The 27034-nt window shown below is 37.9% G+C and overlaps 1 protein-coding gene across 2 annotated transcripts in view; it reads left to right on the top strand.

The window, feature by feature from the left end:
• Nucleotides 1-729: 729 nt before the first annotated feature.
• Nucleotides 730-27034, top strand: part of ELP2 (elongator acetyltransferase complex subunit 2) — a 39827-nt gene continuing 13522 nt past the window's right edge. For both annotated transcript variants that reach the window (XM_039549424.1, XM_039549423.1), the window contains exons 1-13: nt 730-876; nt 984-1062; nt 2788-2873; nt 4652-4802; nt 6021-6098; nt 10303-10367; nt 16342-16408; nt 17259-17393; nt 18319-18414; nt 20113-20213; nt 22210-22341; nt 22825-22974; nt 26070-26258. In XM_039549424.1, coding sequence (XP_039405358.1) covers nt 745-876; nt 984-1062; nt 2788-2873; nt 4652-4802; nt 6021-6098; nt 10303-10367; nt 16342-16408; nt 17259-17393; nt 18319-18414; nt 20113-20213; nt 22210-22341; nt 22825-22974; nt 26070-26258 — 1461 coding nt within the window. In that variant the 5' untranslated portion in view covers nt 730-744. The remainder of the gene's footprint in view (nt 877-983; nt 1063-2787; nt 2874-4651; nt 4803-6020; nt 6099-10302; nt 10368-16341; nt 16409-17258; nt 17394-18318; nt 18415-20112; nt 20214-22209; nt 22342-22824; nt 22975-26069; nt 26259-27034) is intronic.

The following is a 27034-nucleotide window of genomic DNA, read 5'->3' as shown; positions in this document are numbered from 1 at the left end:
GAATTCACTAATTTCTCTGTTCTCATCTTTTTTTTCCCTGAAAAGCAGAGTTATTCAAACATATTCAGATCAAGCCATTGAGCCTGGCCATCGCTCAGTTGCAAATTCTCATGCTTTCCATGACAGTAATTTTAGGACATCATACACTGTAGTATTAAATACATCCCGACATCAGAGAGTGAATTTAAGCATGATTCCTTATCAGGAGGTGGCTTCACAGGGGATGGAAACAGCCCAGGAATGGGTAACACCGACATGATCTCTGATACTCATCTCAGCTCTCGAAGCTCAGGTGGAATCCAATTGGTGAAGGGTAAATCTTATGGGGAGTGGCTGAGGGAGCTGGGAGTGTTTAGCCTGGAGAAAGGGAGGCTCAGGGGGGACTTTATCGATCTCTACAACCCCCTGAAAGGAGGCTGTGGCCAGGTGGGGGTCGGTTTCTTCTCCCAGGTAACAAGTGACAGGATGAGAGGGCACGGCCTTAAGCTGCGCCAGGGGGCATTTAGGTTGGACACTAGGAGGACGTTTTTCACAGAAACCAACAAACAGAAAACTTTTAAACTTTTTTAAACCCTTGAGGTCTCGGCAAAAGCTGCAATAAGGATAAAAACGCCCCCTTCGCACCGAAACACGCCACCCCAGCCCGCGCCGCCCCGCGGCCCCGCGCCCCGCCCCCCTCAGGCCCCGCCCCGCGCGGGGTCGTTGCCACGGGAGCCGCGCGGGGTCGCGCACGCGGCGGCGAAGATGGCGGCGCCCGTGTCGCTCTGTCACATCGCCTGCTGCGCCAACCGCGCGGGCGGCGGCGCCGTGGCCTGGGGCCGCGGCGGCCTCCTCGCCTTCGGCAGCTGCCACGACGTCGTCCTCTACGAGCCGACGGTGAGCTAATGCGCTATGGGGTGGGACCGGGACCGGGACCGGGACCAGGACCAGGACCAGGACCAGGACCAGTCCCTCACACTCGGTGCTGTCTGTCTGTCCCGCAGGTGAGGCGGGCGGTCGCCGCCCTTCGCGGCCACGCCGGCAGAGTGAACTGCGTGCGCTGGGTCCGCCGCCGGGACCGCGGTGAGTAGCGCGGCCTTGGACCCCCCCGTCCCCTCGGGTGTGCGATGCCGCGGTGGGGCCGGGGCCGGTTCCCCTCGGGCCGCGGGCGCTGCTGCCCTTGCAGGGGAGAGGAGTCGGAGGAGGGTCGGTAGCAGCGGGGCTGGGCTGTACACTGAAGGAAATAGGGGGCTGCGGCGCTTGCAGTGCATCCTCTCGCCTTAAGCTCAGCTTCCCATTAGGGGTTTTCACAGAAACAATTCGTTTGGAAAATACCTCAGAGATCATCGAGTTCAACCTATGACCCAACACCACCGTGTCAACCAGACCATGGCACTAAGTACCACATCCAGTCTTTCCTTAAATACCTCCGGAGACGATGACACCACCACCTCCCTGAGCGGCCCGTTCCAATGTCTGATCACCCTTGCTGTAAAGAAATTTTCCTTGATGTCCAATCTCAACCTCCTCTGGTGTAGCTTAAGACTGTATTCTCTCATCCTTGATACCTGGGAGAGGAGACCGACCCCCACCTGGCTACAGCCTCCTTTCAGGTGGTTGTAGGGAGCGATGAGGTCCCCCTGGGCCTCCCTTTCTCCAGGCTGAACACTCCCAGCTCCCTCAGCCGCTCCTCATAAGACGTGTGCTCTAGACCCTTATCAGTTCTATTGCCCATCTCTGGACCTGCTCCAGCATGTCAGTGTCCTTCCTGAACTGAGGGGCTCAGAACTGGACATAGTACTTGAGGTGTGGCCTCATTTTGACAGGTGGGTCTGTAGGAATGTGACCTGCCGAACCCAGGTGAGCTGCCTGGTCAGTGAGGGGATCTCTGCTCCTGGCCCCACAGCCAAGGGCACCCCAGGAGGATGTTTGCCTGGGGCTGCAGCAGCTCGCACAGGTTGATGGCTTGTGCTGCTTGTTCTGCCACCAGTCTCTTCAGGAAGGTTTGGAGGTTTGTGTGTTTTGACTTTGTAAACTGATCTGCGATGTCTTTTGAGCAATCTCTGAGTATAAAGCTCTTAAGTTTCATAGAGGTCATGTGCTCTGAAAAAAATAATCTTTAGATAGATAGAAATGTCTGAGACCCTTGTGAGGCTTTTGCTAGATAGCAATTCCAGGATTTAACATTGCTTGGTGCAGACTGTTCATAGGCACATATTTGTGTCCTGAGGCCTTTATGGAAACTCACTGAAAAAGAGAAATGGGGCCGTTGACTAGAATGTTAATGTAATGTGCTGGTTGCTTTTTTTGAGAAGTACTGAGGTGCAAACATTAGTTTTTAATAGTGATATAAACTGCCATCCTTTCAACTGGTTGCACTAAAACATATTCTTCTTAAAAATGATTAAAAGAAGTTATGTTCAGGGAACTTGAGAATTAAATTTTCTTGTGAAGCTTTGAATTCAGTTTGTTTAGATTTCTCTTGATTTATTTTCCTATGTTCCAAAAAGACCAAACAGAACCCCAAAAGATTAATTTACACTGTTGGATTTGAGAGTCTTTTGGAAGGGTATTTTTAGCACTTTCATACAGAACTTTAAATAGTCCTGGGAATTTTCTCTTTATGTGTTCTTGGGGAGTATCTTTGCTCTTAACCTGTTCTGCACAGTGCAACTCCTATTAACTATACTTTATTTTGGTGGAGGCTTTGGTTACCAGTGATACTTTGTGAGTAGTAACCAGCAGAACTGCTTATGTTGCTGTTACAAAGTTAAGTGTACACTAAACTAACCAAAACATATTTTTTAGCTTCTGAAACAGAGTTAATTTCTGGTGGATCTGATAAACAACTTATTCTTTGGGAATGGAAGGATACAGTAACATGGAATAATCAGGTGAGCAGGAGTAACCTCTCTTCAAATCTCCTTCTTCAGTAGTTTCTCACATATCACAAATTATCTGTTTTGTCTGTATTTCTGATTCACACTATTTGTTTCACTTTGACTGTTTTTGGTTTGTTTTTTTTTTTTTAATTGAACCCCGTGTGTATATCCTTGAAATTGTTGGTGTGTTGCTGTGTTTTGCTATAAATAAAATCTTTAGTTCACCTTTTTCAAATCAGCATTGGTAAAGAAATTACCCAATCAGTCATTGAGTGGATTTGTTTAGGTGTCTGAAGGACCCTGTTTGTCTGTTCTTGACTCATCAGCTTTCTGATCTCACCTGGCAGTTTTCTTTAAACCACCTTAAAGCCTTCAAACCATGAGGCCCATTCTGAGTTGGCATTTTCTGTACCCTTCTTCCTTGTTTCCTTATATCCATTTCCAGTGATTTCTGGTCAATCTGTGCAACAGTGTGGGGTTTGTATATAGGTAGTCTTACCGGAATATATATGAGTTGGGGTAGATGTTTAACAAAAATGAAGGTAAAAAAATCTGTGCAACAATTTAATTTTGTCAGACAAATGGATAAAAGTAAGGAGACACGCTAATTTATTATTTGTACCATAAAATGTAAGGCAAAAGATGCAATATTTTGTGAAAGAGCCTTCAGTGTGACCTGAAATTTAGATTAAAACCACTCTTAATTTGTTATCTAACTTTTAAAGTCTTTCTTATTAGGCACTGGATTGGGAATGGCTGTGTAGGTAACCCATTTCATCATCTCTCTCAAAGTAGATTATTAGTCTTGGCATTTTAAAATGCATGAGAATGCATAGTAGGGGGAAATGAACCTACTTGGATGGGGGAAGGTTCTCAGATATAAGTTATTTCTTGTCCTGATCCATCATAACTGTTCATGCATTTATTTAAGCTAACGTACAGACTTCTTACTAAACTTTTTCTGCTGATGTGGTGCACAGCCATGTGGCAATAATTTCAAAAGAATGTGGCTAAATGTGCACATTTTAATGGCAGTTCTAGACTAGTGTAAATCTTAAAAACAAAGTTCTATATTGAACCAATGAAAAATTCTTACTGGGGCCTACCTGGCTGTATTTTGGAAAGAGATGTCAAACATGTCTATGATAAAATTTGGATAAATGCTGGATAACTTCTGATTGCAAAATTAAAAGCTTCTCATTTTGATCTTTGTGTATATAAGGAACAGATTGCAAATTGAATCACCTGTATTCATTAAGTCTAAATTTAGCAGTGTTGTTTTTCATGTTGGCATTTTGAAGGAGTAAAAAGCTGTTTTGACTTGTGTGAACATGCTAAACATTGCTGCTAGCACTGCTGTAGCTGCTGCTTATTCCATTGTGTTCCCTGCTCTATCTCCTTCACTAAGGGTCTCCAGACTTTTGTGAGATGCTCCTTAGGGTGAGGGACAAGAGAAGGAGAAAAAGGAAAGAAAACTGCTCTTGCTAACTTCTATACTGTTCCATCTTTCCTCAAGGAATGGTGAGGTTTGTATAGTGTACATGGCAACATTTAATTCTGTTCAGCTTTGAGCAAAATCTTACCATGTTAATATTCATTACTGCTGTATCCCTTCTCTGAGTTTCCTGGAATATGCTATAGTTTAGGCATAGCTTGGCAGACCCTCTGCCATTGCAGGTATAGAACTCATTTTCAATATTAAGCCATTTTATTTCCTAAAATGGCTTTAAAAGTTCTTGCACAAAAGTTACTGGAATTTAAAACTTTGTAAAATTTTCTCATGTGTTCAGCTTGTGAAAAGCATTCCTCTCAAAGGCCACACAGAAGCTGTTTTTGCTGTGGATGCTGTCTACCAGTCAGATGAACCTGATTTAAATCTGCTAATAGCTTCTGCAGCCTCTGACTCTACTGTGAGAATCTGGTCTCGGCATGGTTCAGAAGGTAACATTTTTTTAATGTTAGGGATAACATACTGGCTAAATAAGAATGATGAATGCTTATCCATTAAGCATTAAATACTAACATCTTGTAATGCAACTACATTGATTTCTCTTCAGACTTTAGTACATCAAAGCACGGTATTACTCTTTGAAAGCCTTGGGTCAGATTTGTTCTGCAGAATGATTTATCTTCATATTTCATCAGGGATGTGTGGTCTGAATTTACTTGTTTTTTTTTAAATATGTATTCAGATTATAATAATCAGAACCATTGTTTTGCTCTGTAATGTGGAGGCAGACTAGCTGTACGTGTGTGTGAAGTAAAATTACATAGTAGAATGATTAATGCTGGTATTAGAAAGGTGAGGTTTAACTAGTCACTTGATTTTTGCTATTGGCTTGAATCCAATGAAGTTTGGGATAGTAGAATGTTGACCTTCTGTTGAACTAGGCCCTTGCATGGAAATACCGGAAAACAGCATTCTAAAATACATAAGAAATAAATTGGGTAGATAATCGATATTTAAAGTGTTATTTGCTGGATGAATTATAGTGACTGCATCTCTTTAGCTGGTTTCTTCTTTGTCTGGTGTATTCGAAGATTTCATATTGCCTTGCCTACATGAGAGTATGGAGTTGCCAATCTACAGTCCCATGTTCCGGAAGGCATTTTTGATGCTCCCAAAGAACCCCATGAAATCCTGTCTTTTCCATTTTGTCTTGCTGTTGTGGGCTCCAGTGATGGAGAGACTAATTCTTCTTCTGTAGAGAGGTTTTTTTTCTGCTATCCTCTTGTTTATTTTGATCTGGATGGCTTATTAGTTTAATAATTTTCAGGATCTCAGGGATGTTTGCAGGTTTTTGCTCATCTCTCTAGCTGCTGTTGTAGCAAATGGATTCAGTTTTAGCTTACTGTGCAGTGAAGGCTGTTGCCACAGGATATATTTTGTTATATTTATTGCTTCTGATGTGTTACCACAGTGAAGCTGTATAAATGCAATACTCAGTATTATCTTCCAACTCAACTAACTCTGGATTAATTTTTATGGTCACACAGAGGATGACACTATTGTTTAGGCTTCTGAAAAAATGTAGATGTTTCAGATTCTTGAAATAAAAAAGGATGGGAAATTTTAACTATATAATGTAGTAGGAAATGGCAGTGTAACTGTAATAGTTACAGTGAATGAGATCAACACTGTCTGTTTCTGTTTTCCAGCTAAATGTGTTGAAATTCTGCAGTTTGGAAATGGATTTGTTATGGATGTCTGCTTATCCTTCTTGCCTGGCAGCAATGGTAAGTAAAGCTGCACATCTTGAATATCAATGCAGGAAACAAAATCTAAGAAATCCCCCAAATAGATTTTCATTTGACTGACTCCAGACTTGTGTGCCACAGTTTTTGTTTTCTGTGAAATCTGCTTCAGCTGATTCTTATATCTAAAATTTTTTTCTGAACTCTTCTTAATATTTAAAAAACCAGACTGATTACAGTGTCTTCAAAATGGCACTCACATGGGTTTGTTTGGTTGAACTCTTGAGATGAAAAGCTTTAAAACAGGGTAACAATACTGTAAGTGAATGGGATAGGATGATGCTGTTAGTTCCACCTGCTCCTTGTGGTGCTGCTGCATATGTTTGTTCTTCTTGTTTGAATTGAAGGGCAAGATTCAGAAAAAATCTGAAGGCCTGCATCAAAAAATTTAGGTTCCCAAGCAATATTTATCACCTGTACAATCTTAAATGTGAAAAAATTGAGGTGCTGAACTATTTTAACCTGACTGTTCAGTATGGTTTATGTGGGTTTCTATTAACAGAAATGTTAGATTTTGTAGGCTGCCACAGACACATTCTTTTTCTGCAAATAGGTAGAAGCTTTCTTAATTTTTTTTTTTTTAAATAAAGCAATTGTATGCTCAGGCCAGATACATGTGTTGAATTAAGTTTGTATTTAAGTATTGTTAGAGTCTTTCACCTGGATGGAGACCTGCCAGGCTCCCAACTGGAAAAGTGCTAAATTTTCTTACTCTATCTAGAATTTTCAGCTCTTTGCTGCATGCATTCCACACTGATGCGTTGTTTTGATTATATGACTACAAGCATCTTTTATTCTTTGGCCTTGATAAATCTGGGAGCTATGAAAGCTCTTATCTAGATGTATTGTCCCATTTGGAAGTGCCAGTCTCTGTTTTCAGAGCGTGTCTGATACCAAAAGCAGCATCTGCACTGGTAAAGAACATTTACACCTCTCTTTTCCTGTAAATACATTAGCATGTGCTTGTTGAGATGGAGTTAAAAGGCTTGAGGGTAAATTAAAATCATTACCTCCAGTGGGAATATTCTTTAGAAGTGAAGTGCCTGTGGTGTCAATGAGTATAACATTCATACTGCAAAACAATAGATTATATTGTCATTTATGATGCTGTACACGTAAGAAATTCTCACCGTAACGCTCTAGAGTAGTGCATCTGTTTAATGCTGAAATCATGTTCTATATAAGAGAAGTAATCATACATTTTGAAAACACCATAAATTAAAATTATTGTTAAAATTATTAAATTAGTTCTTAAGCTAAATGTTTCTGAAACTCAAATAGCAGGAAGTGCTTCAAACTTCTCTGAATGGTGGAATAGCAAGGATTTTGTTTTCAGAGTCCCCAAAACCAGTGTTGCTTAAAGTTACATTGAGAGCAGGACGGTCCTTTATTATGAACTCTTCTCATCCCCATTCAGATTAGTTATCCAAAGTAGTACAGTGCTCATAATCTGAAAAAGAGTACTTTATTTTTCTCAAAAACTGAAATTATTTTCAATTTGCATAATTTCAATTTGCAAAAAAATTTCATTTTGTATGGAATTAAAAAAATTTTTTCTAGACATTTGCTTTTTTTGTTCCAGTTCCAATATGAATAACCTCTGCTGCTAAAATTGCCAAGACACAGTTTAGATTTTGAACTGTAAATGGATAGAAATGTTTCCTGTAGAAATCTGTAACGGGACTTTTATTAAAGCATAACTAGTGTTTTCTCCCTAAGCTTGACATAGTAGTCCATATAGCCGAGGAGTATGTTAATTCTGAGATCTAAATAAAGTAGCTTAAAATATATTATTAAAAATATCACTGCTGATCATTTGTCAGAAACATTAATCTCTAATGGCAATTTGGAATTTTAATGAGCTTCAGGGAAAAATGATCTACAATAAATTTAGTAGTTGCTCAGAAATCTTTACAAAGGCTAAGTTTTCAGCTGTACAGAGATTCAAAGAAGCTTTTCTCTTGAGAACAATCTGCATTTCTTAAGTCAGGAACTAAATACAGAATTACTTTTCTGAAAATCATAAACTACATTTCCTGAAGCATTTACAGTAACCTCTAATTTCACCAAGCAAAGAAGTTTGAGGCTTGCACTGAAAATTGATTCATATGCAGTGGATGCTTTAACTTTCAGAAGACGTTCATGATGCCTAGGATTGTAACTGATTGTCCTTGAAAATAAACTATTAAAAAAAAAAAAATTGAGCCACTTTTGTGAAGAAGCCAAATAGGGAGAACTGGTGGATTGCTTACAAAAACCTGACCAGTCACTTGCAGCTGGAATGCAGCTTAAGCACTTTTCTGGCAGCCTCTTCGCTAAGTAGTTTCTGTGCATTTGCTTGTTAAGCCTTGAAGAAGAGCCTTGTGCTGTTTTGGTTGGTTGCTTGATTTTGCCTTGCAGTGTCTGCTCAAACTCTGCTTCTAAATTGCTGGCAGTAGGATTTACTATTTTACAAATCTTGATCAGCTATTTGTCATATACTGTGATTCTTCTTACCACCTGGATAATTGTCATGATGTAGCATGGCTTCTGACAGTAAATAATTGTCTCATCAGAGGTGAATTGCAACAGGTGGAAAAAAAAGAGCAAGTGAACTTGGAAAAGCTCTGCTTATCCAATATACTTTTCTTATTTCCTCTGCAGGACTTTTATCTTAATCAGATCCAAATTCTAATACCCTAAAGCATTTATATGAAAAACTGTATACTAGTCTGGTTTTGCCAGATATATATTTCTTGATGGGACTTTTTGAGTGAAAGTGTTTGCATGTATCTGCTACAGCAACTAAATCATAATTCTCTCTTTGTTTTTATTAGTTAAAGTTTCATTCCATTGAGTAAATATGTAATTACAGTAATGGCCCATAAAATATGTTTCTCAGGAAAGGATGGTATTGTCTTCAAGAACAGCCATCGTATTGTATTTTATGGAAGAAAACCTCACTCTTGTCCAATTTCTGTGGACCTGACCACCAGGTCTTCATTCAAAGCAGCTCATTACCTTCAATCCAAAACAGGGTTTTTTTTTTTTAGCCCTATTAAAGAGAGGAGGAGATGGAGCTGAATTGTGACTTAGAGATTGGAGAGAAAAAGCAAGTGATGGAACTATAAGAATGTGAAATGTGACGGAGAAGTCCAAGAGGAACAGTGGATGACTAGGCACAGATTTGGTGCAAGTAGAAGAAATTAGTATAGAGGATAAGCATATTATGGATATTCAAGTTGATTTTTTAATCTATACATAGTAAAGATAAAATTATCTATATAAAGGGATGGCATGGGGTTTTTTTGTAAAAGAAGTAGTTGATTTTAGTGAAATTTAGTATCTTGTTTTCTATCCAGACTTGAGAAATGCAAATGCCTAGCCCTTAATTAATAGCTTAGTTCTTCATAATTTTATATAAATCTATTTTCTCTTACTGTTTCAGTCTCTAGCAGTAGTATTTCCTCCTTATGACCCAAAAGGAGAAGAGTGGAGTAAGAGTTAACTATTTTTCCCCATCCTATTCTGTAGAAGAGAGGAGGCAATACACTGCCTAACTTCTCTTTTTTTAGCCTCAGACTTAACTTTGATTCAATAGACTTATGGGGTTTGTGCACTTTTTAGGTTAGCCAGTGGAAGTCAGCTACTACTCAAGACTTGAGTAGGTGTAAAAAATGTTTCATTTCTTTCATATTCTTGGGTACAGGTAGTGGTGATCCGTCTTCCATTTTTGGTCTGTCTTTTTATTTGCTGTATAATAATTATAGGTTTAGATGGAGTTAGCATCTTAGGATCTTGATTTAGGAACTTGAATTGCTTTAGTTCTGAGTCATTTTGTTTTGTTCCTTCCCTCTGTATTTAGAGCAAGTGCCTGTTGGTATCAATAAAATATAGTTAATTAATAACGCTAGTACTTGAACTTCCTATGGATATGTGAACTTGAGGCAAACTACTCTTTTTAGCATCTTAAATATTTATAGATATTATTTGCATGTCAAAATAACTCCTGAGTTCTGTGTTCTTGAGATACTAATTTATTAGGCAGCTAATGTAGAAAACATTAAAAAGTGGTATTGCACTTGCCTATCTGTTAGTATTGATGTATTTCTATATATTTCTATATTGATTTTTACATTATTTATATTTTTTCATATCCTAGAATATTAGATTTTATAAAAAATTAAGACTGACTTTTCCTTTCCAGTACCAATACTGGCTTGTGGTGGTGATGACTGCAAAATAAGTTTGTTTATTCAGCAGAATGGGCAGGTAATTACAATTTTTGTTTCTTGCTCCGAGCATTACTCAGTTCTGCTTCTTTTCAAATGTGCTGTTGTTTCAAGTTCCTTAGTAAGTCCTATCTGTCTCTACACTGCCATCACATACAACCGCCTCTTTTCAAATAGTTCATGCATTTTCTATGAAATGCACATACAGAATATTGAAGTTTAATTCAGTGCATAAAAGTGTTAGTTTTTCTTGATTTTTCTTTTTCCCTGTGTGAAGATAGCCTGTGTTTCTATTCCCACTGATACAAAATAGCTGCAACTGTCCTTTATTAAGTATCCAGGCATTGAGTTGTTCATATGGAAATGTTGTTACTTTCATTCTATAAATTCTTATAATGAAACTGTTACGACTTCTATCTGAGGAACTTTGTTTGTTGCTACGTATGCCCTTTATGCCTGAATGCTTTTGAACATCAAAAAAAAAAGTATTTTTAGGAGTATCTGATCTTCTAAAAGCACACACATTTTTCATGTGTTATTTGGAAGCTGTCAATTTTTAGTTTTTCATACAGATAAATATTCCTTTGGAGCAGTAGAAAAACATTATGTCCTCTCTTGCATCTGTTCAGAAGTTTTGTTAGATTCTGAAGCATGTGTTGAACGACTGTTTTCCAAAACATAACTCACTACCACTTGTTTCTTTTTCTCACTCCCTTAAACCCCTTCAAACCACAAAAACTCTCCCAATGCACCAGTGAAGCTACTATTTAGAATCCCCCTTTGAAACTGGCATATGTAGAACTAGTTAGTCTTCTGGATTTGCTCAGACACACTCCCTTTAGGGATTAAAGAATAGATACTCCTTTTTTTTTGAGAGAGATAAAAGCTACTTTATAGATAATTTTGCCAGTTTGTGCTGCCATGTACAATATTAAGATTTTTTGGTTGCTGTTGTTGTCAGTAAAATAAGTACTTCATCCTTTTCTTCTATGTTTAATGATTTCTTGAACACTCAGTGGAAAAGCAGGGTGCATGGTTAGATTTTTAGTTTTCTTTTTTCCTATGTAGCTTGTGAGTTAAGTCAGTTTAATGAATTCTCTGGGAATTAGCAATGGCACAATGCCACTACTGATTCTCAATGTGCTAAAGAAAGACTTTTATCTCAGGAACTGTGCAGTTGTTTTTTCTCATTCACAGTTTGAAACTTGTTTTCTTGTATGATTCAGATTAACAAATTATATACAGTTTGACTGCCAAAAATGTTCAGAGATAAATAACTTATTTTGTCCATTGTTGGCCAAACTTTCCAGTATAACAATAGTCTGCCATTCTTAAAGACAGTCAGTCTGTGGAGTGTAAAGGAAGGTAACTTGAATAAACGAGTTCCCTCTGCAGCTTCATAAGCAAGTTTGTGCTGTCTTTTTTTTCTTTATACAAGGGGTGAGCAGTTTTGTTTTGCATGTGCTATTTTTCACACCTTCAATTTCAGAAAGTATATTCACCAGCTGTTGTGGCAGAGTTGGTGTTCAGAATATCTCTTAAATGAGGTGGGAATTCTTGTTGGTGTCTATCTTAACTTTGCAGAACATCTCTTTTAGCTAAATGGACTGTGCAGGCCTCAAAGAGAAGAGCCCATGTAGTGCTTGACAACTACTAACAGAATTAAAACATACTTGCAAGCCTTCTGACATGAATTCCTGCCTAGCTGCTAAAGGGAGGTTCTCTTTCATCAGGTTTTTTCAGATCTACTGACATCTTTATTTATGGCTTCTTAGTAGTATTAAAGGTATTTGAAGGAAGTGTTACTATAGCCCTGCCATTTTTTACTGGAACTTGGCATCGGAGAATGATTAGAATCTTAGCTCCTGTGTCATTCCCTTACTGGTAAGGGCCTGTAGCTCTGTTCTGTTAATTGTGACTCTTGTAAACCACTTCCTTTGGTTAACATCCTCAAAAAAATTGTATGAATCCGAAGGCAGAACACACGTTCATAACTGGGCGTTCTAATGAAACTTAAAGGGCACTGTTAGACTCTGAAGGAGGATGAGGCATCTTTGCTTAGCTAATTCAGGCTACCTTTTGGTAAACTCATTAATTTTACAGTCAAAAAAACTGCTTGGTTTTTAAATCTGAGTGGGCATGCTTTATAGCTTTTGAGATTCGCTACCCATAGATCCCTTACTGTCTTAAACAGTAGAGAGAAAATGAACTCTTTGCTTTTCTGACTTGTTGGAGGAGGGTATTTATTGATTATAAAAGTATCCAGGGAAAAATCTTTCAGAAAGCATAGTATGTCTTCCTGCTTGAGATACAACATCTGTGGATGTGGCCTGTGGAGGGCAAGCAAGCAAACCAGTGGATTAAATTAGATCTTTAAACCAAAACATTTTTACATTGAGCTTTGTATCTCTGAGAAGACAGGGCACTGTGTGTTTTGGGTTCCACCGAAGTAGTTTGGCCTAGTTGAGAAGTGTAATAGGGGAATGAATCAAAGGTAATCCAGGCTCTTTCTAATCTGTTGATTAACAGCTGGATGGAAGAGGGATATCATGTCTAGTGTCTCCTGGAGAAAAAATGAGAAGACACGAACCACTATTGCTAAATTTACCAAACTGTTACTAGCCTGGTCCTGAAAGAGAAGTACCCAAAGTGTGGGCAGGATTAGTTGTGCAGAGTGTGCTGGGCGTGTCCACAGCTTCATTAGTTGTTCTATCTACAGAACAGCTTTGTTGTTGGCTTAAAAGGAAAGAGACCAGATTGCTGCTAAGCAACAATGTTCAGAGATTAGGTAAGAGGCATGGGAAAGCCTGTGAAGTAGAGTCAGGCCAGGAGGTTTTGTTAGATTTAACTGTTGGTACTGTAACTTCTTGTGTATCCAGTGAGGACCAAGTGGAAACTGAAACAAAGAAATACGAGACTATAAAAACAAAATCTGTAAAAAAGAGAATGACAGCTCAAGATACTGGTATATATAACCTAGACAATAATAAAAACCTTGACTGAACCACCTAAAAATAATGACCATGTGCATCTGCGTGAACCTTTGTATTAATTCAATTTTAGAACCAAATACATCTGAAGAAACCGTATATAGGATACCAAGAGACACAGACTTGAAAGAAAAGGGCAAAAACAATACAAAAAACTCTAGCAGAAGGCATAACAGCAACAGTACTCTTTGCTCAGTTTCAGTGGACAATTTTTATTTTTATGGGAAACAATATCTTGAAAACCTTGAATCACAGAACCACAGACCATCTCAAGTTTGAGGAGATCCATTAGGATTGCTGGGTCCAACTCCTTGCTCCTCACAGACCACCTAAAACTAAATCATATGACTAAGAATGTGATGGTCCTCATGCTTCACGGCATCATCCTTCTGTATTTGGTAACAGCCCTTGTGTTCATCTCTGTTTTCCAGCCACTGTACTGACACTGCTCAGATAGGTGCAGAGTGGAGGATGATGTTATAGGGATGGAAAAGACAGCAGCATGAATTTCTCATTTAATGGAGTGGATGCATTTACAGAAGTTTGGGGGTATCTCTCCTCAACAATGAGGCCTCATAGACCATCTGGTGCTGATATTACTGCTGTGCATGAAATATGAGGTAATTAAGTTCAGAAGCCTCTACCTTAAATCCTGTGAATAGTTCAATAGTAAGCATGTAAATTCAATGTAAGCATGTAAAAATAAAAATTAGTACAGACTTCTAGCTGACTGGTTAAGAGTGCTTGTTCTGTAGCACAAAAGAACTGCATACTTGACTTAAAGCTAAGTAGTACCTAAAAACCTGCTTGAGAACTGACTTCAAAATCTGGGGTAGTATTAATAATCTCAAAGTAATTAGTTTTATTCTTTTAAGGGAAAACAAATGGCTGCTTTTCTTAATAGATCTCTTTGATGTAAGATGAGCAGGGTAATTAAAAAAACCCTACACCACAACACCTTGAAATTAGAACAAGGAAAACTATTAGCTATGTGTTTAGATTAATATTAGCGTCAAGTTTCAGGAGCTATACATACTGTTTAGCATAAAATTTACCATAAAAGAGAAGGATGTTAGCAACAGTTCAGCCTGAACCAGTCTTTCAGTTAGAAATAAACTTGCCAGCTAACCTTGATGGCTATAAAATACAGAGCATTTTGTCAAAGATCATATAAATGAATAAATAAATATGTGTTTTATCTATTATCTGAAATATTGATTGCTAAAGATTTTTTTTATGTATTGCCAGAAGCATGTAGCCTTCAGAAGAATCTTTAGGTTGCTGTTTCATGTCACTTCCTGGACTGCTCCCTTCTGCCTTTAAACCTGGTGGGTGTTTAACATAAACATCCATCTGGAACACCCCATCTGGAAGTGCCAGTGAGTGCAGAAGTGACCAGCCAAATGAGGCTTAGGTGGCTCTGAGAACACAATCTTAAGACCTAAACTTTCTGATTTGGAAGTATCTGATCAGCTCTTCTGGCCACATATATACAGATTGTTCTGTAATTATAGGGACATTTTACAAGAGCATGTAGCTACAGGAGAAGGGGCAATGGCTTCAAACTGAAAGAGGGTAGGTTTAGGTCAGATATTCGGAAGAAATTCTTTACTGTGAGGGTGGTGAGGCACTGGAACAAGTTGCCCAGAGAAGTTGTGGATGCCTCGTCGCTGGAACAGCTTGAGGCCAGGTTGGATGGGGCTTTGAGTAACCTGGTCTAGTGGAAGGTGCCCCTGCTCATGGCTGGGGGTGGTGGTTCCAAATGATCTTTAATGTCCTTTCCAAACTAAACCATTCTATGATTGTGTGACTGCAACTGTATGATGAGGAGAAGCAGAGTAACTTTGTTTGATGGGAAGGTGGTTTTGGAGAATATCAGAAATGTTGGGTCAAAAAGAGACATGCCAGTTTCTGAGTATGAGTTTTTTCATATTCATACAGATTTTTCCTTTGAGTGAATTACTAATGTTCACCATCTCTTCTGAAGCTGGAGACAGATTTTCTGAAAGAGCAGTAACACAATAAGAAAGGCTTTTTTACTTGCACTGATAGCAGAGGCTATCATTTAATCATAGCTCTTAGTAGGCCTAGGTAAGGTAAGGAATTTAGTAGAATATAATGCCAGAAATAATGTGATAGTTATTCATACTAAACTATGGTAGCATTTTAACTAACAGTTACTTCAGGTATTTTAAGTCAACTTGGATTAAAAAAATGTCGTGAAAGTAGGGCTTTTTCTGGGCAAAGGAAAGCAGAAATGGTTTAAATGCTAAGTAAGGAGTAAACACTTGTACTTGAATCAAAATAAAACAGTAATATTAATATGTTATGAATGAAAATAAATTACTAGTGAAAGTTCTTAAAAGGGAATCCAGACTGTGTTTGCATTCCTGTGTTCCTGAGCCCATCTTCATGCAGTTTTCCATCAGCAGTTCTTGATGTGTAGCTTCCTTAGAAACTTTGTCAATAAACTTAAGAAACATAGGGAGTATTTCCAGCACCATAACTGATTCTTATTAATCATATTCTATTACAAACTTATTCTTGAAATAATCTCAAAGGATTTACTCTTCTTTTTATACTGGATTTTGCCTGTATTCATTTTCTTCATTGTCTGCAGTTGTATCCGCTTCACACAAATACGAGAAATTACTTGTCACATCACACCTGCATTATGTTATTCTTTGGGTAGCACAGTAACCCTGATAAACTTTAAAAAAAAAATTCAACTGTATTATAGAGAGACTGTAGCCTTTTGAAGGTGTGCACCTTAAATTCACATCCTTTCCCGCTTGTATTTGCGAAATGCTGTAATGTTACATGTGCTTATCCAGTGGTGATAAAACCAAAAAGGCTTATCTAGAATCTATGTGTAAATTACAATCCTTAGTAGCAGCTTTTTTTTTTTCCAGTTTCAAATAATAGAAGCTGTAAATATAAAAGATTTGAAAAAATACAGCTTATTGCTGATATGTGCATGGTAATTAGGTGCATTTCTGTGATGTAACAGGAGTTTTTATTCAGTTTCAGAAAACTTTAATACTCCTTGGCCATGAAGATTGGATTAGAGGCGTTGAGTGGGCAGTCTGTGGTCAGTATGAAAGATAAATAAAGTTGTATTCTGGTTTAATGACAGTACTAGTGTTTTACCCCTCCAGCAGATGGCCTTAAGGCACTGTAGCACCTAAGCTCTTGTGGTTGTGATGTTTGTTTTCCTGAGATGGTGGTATTAATATTAAAACTCAAGATGAAACTTTGTATCCTTTTAAAACCTATTTTTCTTGCTTGCTTCAGGTATGTTTACCTGACTTGTACTTAACTGCAAACAAATTGGGGTTTTAGCAACTTGTCCTTTTCAGTATACAAATGTCTGTATCTGAGTGAGGGAGAGTTGGCTGCTTTTTCAAAGTGGGGAGGGTAGGGGGAAATAGTATGTTTATCTTTTCTTCTCCTGCTCCCCCCCCCCATGTTTTTTTTTTTAATTGGGAAATTAAGAGGAGAACCTTTTCAGACATGAACTAAGCAAACAGTTATTGCCATGGCACCAAAAAAAAAAAAAAAAGTGGAATTAGAGGATGCTGCAAGCCTGGAGAAAGGAGGAAAGGAGTTCTTGACAAGTATTGATACTGATAGAATTCCAAAAGCAAAGGCCATAAATAGTAGGGAAATAAAAATGTACAACATGTATAGTGTTTCCCATGTCTTCCACATGTTACAAGCAGGGACATATTCATATTCAATGCATTATAAAAATAGAGAATTTGAATGGGAAAGTGAGTTGATGTTGAAATAAAACTGGATATTTTTATACTGTGTACAATAGGGAAAATTGGAATAATGCTGTAGGTGCATGTAAGGAAAGGTGATAGGTTAGTCCTGGCAGTGGTTGCAATGAAAATGTAGCTCTATTTTTTTTTCTTATTTTTTTTGAAAACAAATAGGTGAAGACCTTTTCTTAGCAAGCTGTGCTCAGGACTGTTTGATAAGAATTTGGAAAGTATGTACAAAATCAAAGCAACTTCCAGAAACTGAAGATGATTCCATAAAACTGAAAGAGAATGTTTTTACTGTTAAAGGTAGGTAACAGCTGCAAAATTCTCTGGCACAACTTTTCACTTGTGTATCTCTTCATGGTTTGAGGGAAGCTAACAAGGTGGTTACTACCTAGTTTGTTTTGTTTCTTGTTGACTGCATTATTTTTAGCTGTTAGAAAAAGCAGAATTACTGTTTTAAAGGCATGGCTATGGAAAGTTAATGATGTATTACAAGAAATGGTAAAGCAGTGAGAGAGCTTAATATCAACATTCTGTTATTGTTATGCATATTCCAAGTGCAATATATGGGACACTTATTTGTGGGAGGGAAGCTGTAGTGTAGTTCTCCAGTTTAATAGCTTACCTTTCATTTTCTTTCAAATACAATGAATCAAGAGGTGCTGCTATTATTTTAAGATTAGAAACGTACTGAAAAGAACAGATAAGTGTGCACAGGCTTACTTTATGGTCATTTAACAAGCCGTTTAGCTGACAGTAATGTCAGATGCTTGCATTGCTGATACTGTAGGGTAAGTTATTTGGCAACTTGGTAATACAATGAAGTGTGTATGATGTTACGTGTAAAAAGCCCTCATGATACTTCTTGCAAATCCTGATTCATTGTTTGAAGTATCTTAATGCTTGTGTTTTCCATCATTTGGAGATGCAAATATGTGTAAGAGTATGCGTAGTGCCAATTTAGAGCATTTACTTCAATGCTGCTTGAGAGTTCTCCAGGAATTCTGAGAGACTGCTCTGAGGCAATACACTGACTGACCTGTGACCATCAATCGGGTACTCAGGGCTTGTGGCAAAGTAGGATTTCAAGGAGCTGTTCAATGTCAGTAAGCTTTTGAGATACCTGTAGATGTTGAAAGCAGTTGATTATTTTTACAAATGATAGCAGAAGTGACCTGGTCTTTCTTGGCTTTTAGAAAGAAATGTGCTTTTCTTTGATTTTTGGTAGATACTGACACATCATATGCAGTTTCTTTGGAGTCTGTGTTGGCTGGTCATGAAAACTGGGTATATGCAGTTCACTGGCAACCTTCATTTTCCAAAGGTAAAGAGGTATTAAACACTTACCAGCAATGTTAAGTGTCATGTACATAGAGCACAGTCACGTGTCTTTGTATTGTTTGCATGTTCAGTTGTTCCTGTAGACAATGACAGTCTTTAAATTCTGTAAATAATGTTTTATGAGTAAACAGATGTTGCCTTGTACTCAAGTTTTCTTTAAGGAAGGAAATTAAATAACTGAGCTGTAATGACTTTATTGTGATTGATTTGTGGCTTATGGTGTACAAATTAGTTTAATTAATCAGTATGAATTAATAGCTCTAATAGGTTACCTTGACACATGTATTTGAAATGTCTGTTCTTCAGAAGGTGAGCATTACCTCAAGAGCACTCCTTTCTTTTTAATGGTGCACATTCCTGGAGTAACAGTTTTCTCTAACCTCTAAGGCATTAATGCAGACTCCTATTGAAACAGTGTTATTTATAGTTTAATTTTGCATTTTGCTATAGTATGTATCTTTCTTTTGAAATCCTTAAATTCTGACAGCCTTGTTTGCAGTTCTGATTTGCTGTTATTTGCCTGCCTGGCATATAAGGGAAGGAGATTCTTGATTTGCCATTGCACAATCAGAACACCCTTGAATATTTGTACTGGCAAAGATGTCTTTTGTTGTGATATATTTTAGAGTTACTGGTGGCAGGTGACTTCAGCAGTACAAAGGACAGCTTTGCTGGTGTATATACAACACTTGAACAGCAGAGTGCCTTTAGAATGTCAAAATACATGTAGTGAAAGACACAGGACTTGCTTTAAAAATATTGATTTAGTTATCTGGTCCTTAAACTTTTCTTTTTTTCTAGATTAGACACCACTAAAAGATTTAACCTTTTAGAGCAAGGTTTAGGCACAATATAGGCCTGTCAGCCTTGCACTGCAATCTGAAAATTGTCCTGTTAGACCAGGAAGTCTTCCAGGTGCTTCTGCATACGTGAAGCTGCTTGTGTTCTGTGGCCTGCCCAATGCTGGGTTCCCCAAAACAGATTTTCACTAGTGGCAAACTGATCTGAGAGACCTGAAAAGGTAAGGTGGGAGGCCTCTTGCTAACGTATCACCTCATGAGATGCCCGCCAATATCTCTATTATCAAGAAAAATTCCTCAGTTGTTTTCCTGCAGGTTTCACAACTGGGTGATGAACCAGCTCCCGCTTTCCCATTCTGTGTTGGGCTTTTTTTTGGAGTGTTTCACTGCATTCTGGGGAGCAGTCCTGAGTTACTGTATGTTTTACAGGATTCTAGAGTCTGCTGAAGTCAGTAGCAAACCTAACAATTTGGAAAAAAACAGTGAATACTGGGAGATTATTTTATTTTAAACTGTAAATCTCTCAGTAAAAACTTACTTAGGACTGGAACTGAGAACTGCTGTGCATCCTCTTTGTGAAGCTCTAGCTTTTCCTCCAAATTATATTTAATCCAATATGAGTTTGGAGTGCGAAAACTGTGGAATATGGTTGTTCTCATATACATGTTTTACTTTTTCTTTGGATGATTATGCTGAGAATACAATACCTCCTAAAGAATACCTGGCAAGAATGTAGAGCCTGTAAATTTGGCATATAAGAACTGCATTGTGTTTCTCTCATGCTGAGCAATTTTCTTAATGTGTTTGTATTTCAGTATCACCTAATTTCTTTAGAAAATATTCTCCTAGGTTGTAGGGTAATAATTTTCCTTGTACTGTAGATGGCAGCATGCAACAACCAATGAGGATATTGTCTGCATCAATGGACAAAACTGTGATCATCTGGGAACCTGATAAGGAATCTGGAGTCTGGCTAGAGCAGGCAAGTGTCAGTCATTCTCACAATATGTACCATATTCAATTTGTTTTTCCAGCATCATGTGTGTGCTGTAGGGAGCAAAAACTCTATAAACTTCTGGCAGAGAAAGGCAAAACTGTTTTGTTGCAAAAATACTCATTCTGATGCTCTGTTGCCAGTAAAACTGTATTTAAAAAAAAGGTGATACAATATGATTTTTATTGTTTGTTTGTTTTATTGTTTGTTTGTTTTCTTGTTACTATACTGAGGAGTTTATGAGGGGTGTTTGTGCTCAACTGTCATTCATAGTGTACAAGACAGCTGCTGCATAGTAACACTATATGCTGTATACTCCTGGTAAGAGGAGGAAGAAACCCTCTTGAACTGTTTGCAGTTAATCCTTGTGGGAATGTGACCTAAGCAGTTACTGCAGAGCAGCTGACATGCAATTCATAAGCCTGGTTTTACTCACAGTAACTTGATCATGGGCTTGTGTCATTAGGTTTTTCTCCATTTGAGCTGAATACTTGTGTCACTTGTGTAGTATTCTGAAAGCTGTTCTAATGTGGATCATCCTAAATAAACAAGCAGTACAGCCAGATTTCTCTAGTGCTTTGATTGAGGTCTTTGTTTTCAGCTGACCTGCTTTTCTAAATTGCAGTAGTTCAGTTGGTGTTGTTTGTGTTGGGTTATGCTAGCCATTGTTTGTGATCTTTCCCGTCACAAAGAAAGTTCCAATCCTCTCTTGGGTGAAAAAGAGAGAATTACAGTAGGGTATTTAATTTTTCCTCTGTTTCATTTAAAAGGTGTGGTGCCTTTGTGCTTTAAGTAGAAGTTAGTTCAGAAAAGGGTGATCACACAGAGATGCCATTTGATGTCCCTAGGTGTAACACATAGTTGTGGCTTAATTCACAAGCTTCTAAAAATGGGTTGTGCAGTAAAGCTTGTTGCAAGTTGTGAATCTTTAATTTTACATTCTCTTTGCATTTGTTTGACCACAAATGTGCAGCTTGAAGTTCAGATCAGACATTTTAACTGCAACAGTCCGTTTTGCATCAAGAGAGGGAAATCTGAGCTGGAGTCCTGCAGGGAGGAAGGGCACAAGGGGAACATCCCAATTTCTCTCTTTCATCATGATATGATGAACAAGATGCCTTCAGAAATTCATTCCCCTGCTCAGAGGTGAGACTAGAATTCTGCCTCTAGCATGGTGTATCAAAGTCACTTCAATATGAGTGGTTTTTTTTGAGTGAGTGCTAATAAAATGGAGCTACTAGTGCAATGCCATTTAAAATGGGGCAATGGTTCATTTCATTTTGATCTTAAAAGAGGCCATATAAGAATGGGGGAGTTGAAAGCTTGAAAGAAATTGTGGTCTTATGTATTGAATAAAACTTGAAAATGTAACTTTATTAATCTTTTAATAAAATTTAAAAAGTGGAAGGGCACTAGAGCAACTATAAGGCCTGTGTGTATGCATGCATACATACATGTGAAGTCATAAGGGAAGCACAAAACGGGGGCCAGAATATGCCACAGAAGGAGTGTGGATCAAATTGCAGGTGTTCATGGGGAAACAGGGAAGTGAAAATATGGTAGGGAATCTTGAAAATTAAGTAGGAAAAAAATGTACTTGGGAACTACTGTTTCTTTGAATCATTTTTCCATATTGTGCAACAGAGCAGTAGCCAGGCAACAGATAAGGAACTGTTGCATCCAACAAGCTGGACTGAAACACAGAACATTTGGGTTTGCATCTCATCTAATGTGATGTTTTCTTTCCCTTTGGGGATCCTATCTTGAGATGTCTATGAAGGGAGGTTCCATTCAAATGGCATGCAGCTTTAATTCCCATGATATTTCAGTGCTTAACTTTGCAATTAAAATATTCCTTGAATGTATTTGTGTGTGTAACGTGAACTCTTGTCTATAGGTAGTTTTTCATCTTGTGAAATATGAATGATTTTGTAGGAATGGAAGACCATTTTCATGGATATTTCCCTTCTGTTCATTAATTTAGGTACGGGTAGGTGAAGTGGGTGGCAATACTCTTGGATTTTTTGACTGCCAGTTTAGTCCAGATGGTTCAATGATCATTGCTCATGCTTTTCATGGAGCGCTCCACCTTTGGAAACAGGCTACAGTTAATGAGGTACGTTGGTTTTTTTGTTAGTAGTATTACTTAAAAGAATTGTACTTTTAAGTCATTTGAGGTAAATTTCTGTTATTAATAGAAAAGTGTAACAGGATAGTTTAAAATTAGTGATTGAAATAGTCCTTTCCTGAATATAATACTCTATAGGGGTCTCAGTCCTGCACAGAAGGGAGGTTGAAATCTTCCACGCTTTAAACGCTGTTTCTTGCCTGTGGTGATCATGAAGTCAGTTGAAAGGACTGAACTCCTTTGTGGTTGTGCTTTGTTCACAGCTGAACAAATAACACAAATTTCTTTTAGATGGGAGCAATAAATCAGTATTTGTGTCTCTTTAGCCTCTCTTGAGTTTTAATAATTTGCTGTTTACAAACGTCTTTTTCTTACTTTCTTAATAAGTACATTGATACTTTTATTTTGCTTATAATTTACCAATCAGTCAAATGAAAAACTCCTTACTTCTTTGTGGAACTCTTTTAATAGAAAGAATGGACTCCAGAAGTTGTGATTTCAGGACATTTTAACAGTGTAGAGGATGTAAAGTGGGATCCAGAAGGAGAGTTTATCATCAGTGTGGGCTCCGATCAAACTACAAGGCTCTTTGCTCCATGGAAAAGGAAGGAAGAGACAGAGGTACGATCTTCAAAGATTTTGTGAGTGTGGTTAAGGGGGCTTGGTCTGTCCTGAGTTTGGAATGAGTCACCTGAGTTCCCAGCTGGTGATCTGTTTAAAACTGCTTGGTTTGGTCATTCAGTTTGTGCTGTTTTCGCTTTAAAAATATTAGTGGCAGAGTTTTTGCAATCGCTCAGTGTGATTGCAGTTCATTCCTGAGTCCACCTCCAGATTACCTTCAGTTAGTGTTCTCCCAGAGTCTTGGGAAACAGGCTCTGCAGTAATTCAGAAAGAGGAATACATGACTGGTACTAATAAGCACCTATTGCACTTGTTTAACAATTGGCTAAACGCTGCTGCAGGTAGTCATAAAGAAACTTAACTTGGTTGTGCTTTTTTACACTAACTTAATCTAAACAAAGTTCTCACTGTATTTTTTTACATTAATTTGTTTATGACTCTGTTTTACTAGAATGATTATTTGAACTACCTGAGTGCAGCTGGTACCTGTCCTGTTTTTACCCCCAGCCAGCAATTAAGGACCACACAGCTGCTTGCTCACTCCTCCTGCATTGGGTTGGGGGAAAGTCTGTTTAGGAATGCAGAAGTTCCTGTTTCTTGTTTCTCATGCATTTTCCTCCTCTACAAATACAACCTTTTCTGGCAGAACAGTACCAGTGTTCCATCCAGGAAACTGGCAGAAACTAGACCGACTGTAGTCATATAAGGCTCTGTACCATTGATTGGGGGAGGCTATTATAGCTGTCTCATCAAAGCTTCTGTAATGTAGACCAGCACAGGAGGTCTGATGTTTTTGAGAGAGTGAATTTGGCATGGTTTCTTTGATTTCTTTCTTCCAGGCCACACAGGAGTGGTGGCAATCCCAGTTCAAGAGCTACGCTTTGCCTTGTGTTGTAGGAAGGACATTTCCAGTTTCCTTCCCTGCTTTTTACCCTAATCTCCACTCTGGAGGGTACATTAAATATATCAAAACAAATCAGGACTAGCACGTGATGTAAGTTGGCAGCATTCAAGAGTTGTCAATATCACTTTCTCTGTGACAGAAGTGGTACTGAAGTACCGCTCTTTATTATGTATGCTGCTTGCTAAATTTTAATCCTATTTCTGAAAGAACTGATCTTTGGATGACTTACCTGCACAGCTCTCCCTGAAACTTTTGAATCTATTTAGCAGAATGATTGCAGTCTTCATATCTAAATTTGGCATAAACTGAATTCATGTACTTTGCCTTCCTGTTCTGACACAGAGCAGCCACCTGGCTAATTTGACCAGGTATAAATCTAAGTAGTTTCAATATTTGTTGCTGCATGAGGTGTGGGAGAAAGCTGTAGTATCCTTTTTGGATGGGTGAAGTGGAGAGTTGGGGTAGAAATGGGTCATTTGAAGAGGTTTGTTCAGGACTTCTGAACCCCGGAAAGGTTTTTACTTCTGCTCATGAACTTGGATAGCATAGGCTTTTAAAATGGCTTACTTTCCTTATTACACTGAGTTTAGCATCTGAAAAATTACAACAGGAGACATCCAATGTTTGTCTTAACAAGACACAATGGATGGTTCAGATATCTGTGGAAAGTTAGTATTACAGGTCAGTATTTATGTTTTTCCCTATAAGAAGGAAACTAAGTGTTAAATGCAAATAAATATCCTTTCTTAAAGTCTCAGTTCTGATATCAGAATATCAGAAAAGAGGGATAACCATCAGCTTCAATTTGTCATGCAACTTTGCATCCTGATTTTTCTGGAAGAAGCTTATTGCATGACTTATACAGCCCTCTCTTTGTCTGTTTGGGGTTTGAGTTCTGTTTTTTTTTCATTCCTGCTATGTGTTATGTTCCAAAGTATGCAAAAACGTACCTAGTAAAGGGTAAGAAGGGCTTGTTGCACTGTTTGATTTTATCCTTTTAAGAATGAATGCTTTTTTCCTCACTGGAAAACAATCAAGCCCTTGTGAAATCATGAAGTTTTGTAGGATGTCTCAAATTCCCATTCAGGTCCTATCGGAAACTTCAACATTCAAAACTCAATTGAATTTTTAGGGTGATATGTGCAGTGTTCAGTCAATATAATGCCTTTCCTTATATTCATATGATACCTAGTACAGTGTAAATTCTGTCTTGGCTACAGGCATTGGAATACTGAAGTAGTAGGAATTCTAATAGTGAAGTAGTGTAAGTTATTTTAATTGATTCTGATTCTACTAGCTCTTAACTCAAAAGTACACCCTGGATTTTTCCAACTGAAGTATCATTTAGGTGAAGTAGCAAATGACACTTAGGAAAAATCTCTTCTGAAAGTGCATTCGCTAGAAAACAAACAGGTTTTTTTTAAGAGTAATTTTTCCCATGTGTAGAATAAGTCAGATTTTTAGAAAAGCAATTAAAATAATTTAATATCTTTTTTGCTAATATTATTTGTTTAGTATGACTATAAAACTACCTTGTCTCTCTGTTTTGGTTAACTTAATTCTTGTTTTCTTGGATTAGCACTTGACGATTGGATAGAATATTTCAGGAAAGTAGGAAGAAAGAAAACACTTCTACAGTTATGTAGATTTTCCCGATTTTTTTTTTTTTTTGCAAGAATCTATTAAGATTTTGTCAGTTTTTTGCAAATCTTCTACTAAGTGGTCTCAAATCATGCTAACCCATGACAAGTATTTAAAGAAAAGAGGGAAGTAGGAACCTGCAGCCTGCAGTGCTGCTCTTCTTTGTGAAAGACAGATGAAGGAAGCAAGATAATTATCACTACCTTTCTTAGGTCTTACAGACCTACAGTTTTGAAAGTAGTAGGATACAATCGTCTTTTTGCTTAGGCAAATTATGTTCTATTCCTGTCTAGCATAAAGAAGTCACAGTAAGTGCCTTAAACACATCTGTGCAGGGACACAGTTTACTAATTAAAGGAGTGGTTTGGTGGAAAAATAGGATTCAACTGATGTATGTGAGCACCAGTTTTATGCACATCAGTAGAAGGTTGCTCTTAACTTTGCTTTATGTTAGTAAGTTCAGCAAGTAAATAGTGGTACTTTTTTTGAGCTTTAGATTGTGCTGCTTCTCTGTTTAAGAGTTGTGGTTTTGCTGTGTGTCTATCTTTAGGTAACATGGCATGAAATTGCCAGGCCTCAAGTACACGGATACGACCTGCGCTGTCTGGCAATGATCGGCCGGTTTGAGTTTGTGTCAGGAGCAGATGAAAAAGTGCTTCGAGTTTTTCGTGCTCCCAAGAATTTTATAGAAAATTTCAGTAACATCACTGGTATCCCAGTGGAGAAGCTGTGCTCCTCTGTAAGTGTGCTATAGCAATTCTAAGTGAAGAGAACCCTCTTAGATGTAAATAAAGTTAATGCTTCAGAAAATGTCAGATTGCACTAAACTCTGTAAAAATTCTTTTAGTTGTACTGAAACCTTAACCTTGCTTTTCCTTTCCCTTCTGCTTGTTTCCATGTGTGTTGTTTCATACGTATTTTTATGGTGGTGTCATATGAAACAGGTTCTATTTGAAACCAAACAAGACCTTGTATCAGAAGATTGAAAAGAGTGTGGGTAAATTTTAAGTAACTCAAACCAAAATAGGTTGCTGTACACACTTGGGGATTAAACAAACAATAAAGCCTGGTAATGTGTTTCTTCTTAATTTAAGGGTGTAGTAGTCTTGTCTAGATCTAATTATTGTTGTGTGGTTATGTGTTGGTATTACTAATTTTTTTTGTAATTGTATGCTTGGAAATAGCGTAAAGCTTTCAGCACTGTTTTTAGTTCTTACATACAAATATTTATAAATATGTACTTGCTCAGGCTTTATTTCCTCTTGGCATTGGAAATCTTCTTGAGACCTTAGATTCCAGTTCTTAGTTGTGGGTATGTCTGCTGTCCTGTGTTGCTGTCTTTGTTTGGTCCCCATTTACATTAAGTTCTAATTCTGATTTTGTCTGCATTTTGTAGAGCAGACTTCGTTCAAGATAGGTGCCTCTGTACAGTGCCTTGCATGCTCTTTGGATATCTCACTCAAAAGCAGGGTTTTCTCTGCAGTTTCTCATAGATGGATTAGCCTTTCCATTTAA

This window comes from Corvus cornix, chromosome 2, assembly GCF_000738735.6.
Source record: "Corvus cornix cornix isolate S_Up_H32 chromosome 2, ASM73873v5, whole genome shotgun sequence".
In the NCBI taxonomy this organism is placed as follows: Eukaryota; Metazoa; Chordata; class Aves; order Passeriformes; family Corvidae; genus Corvus; species Corvus cornix.
This window is presented reverse-complemented; position numbering and strand designations above follow the sequence as displayed.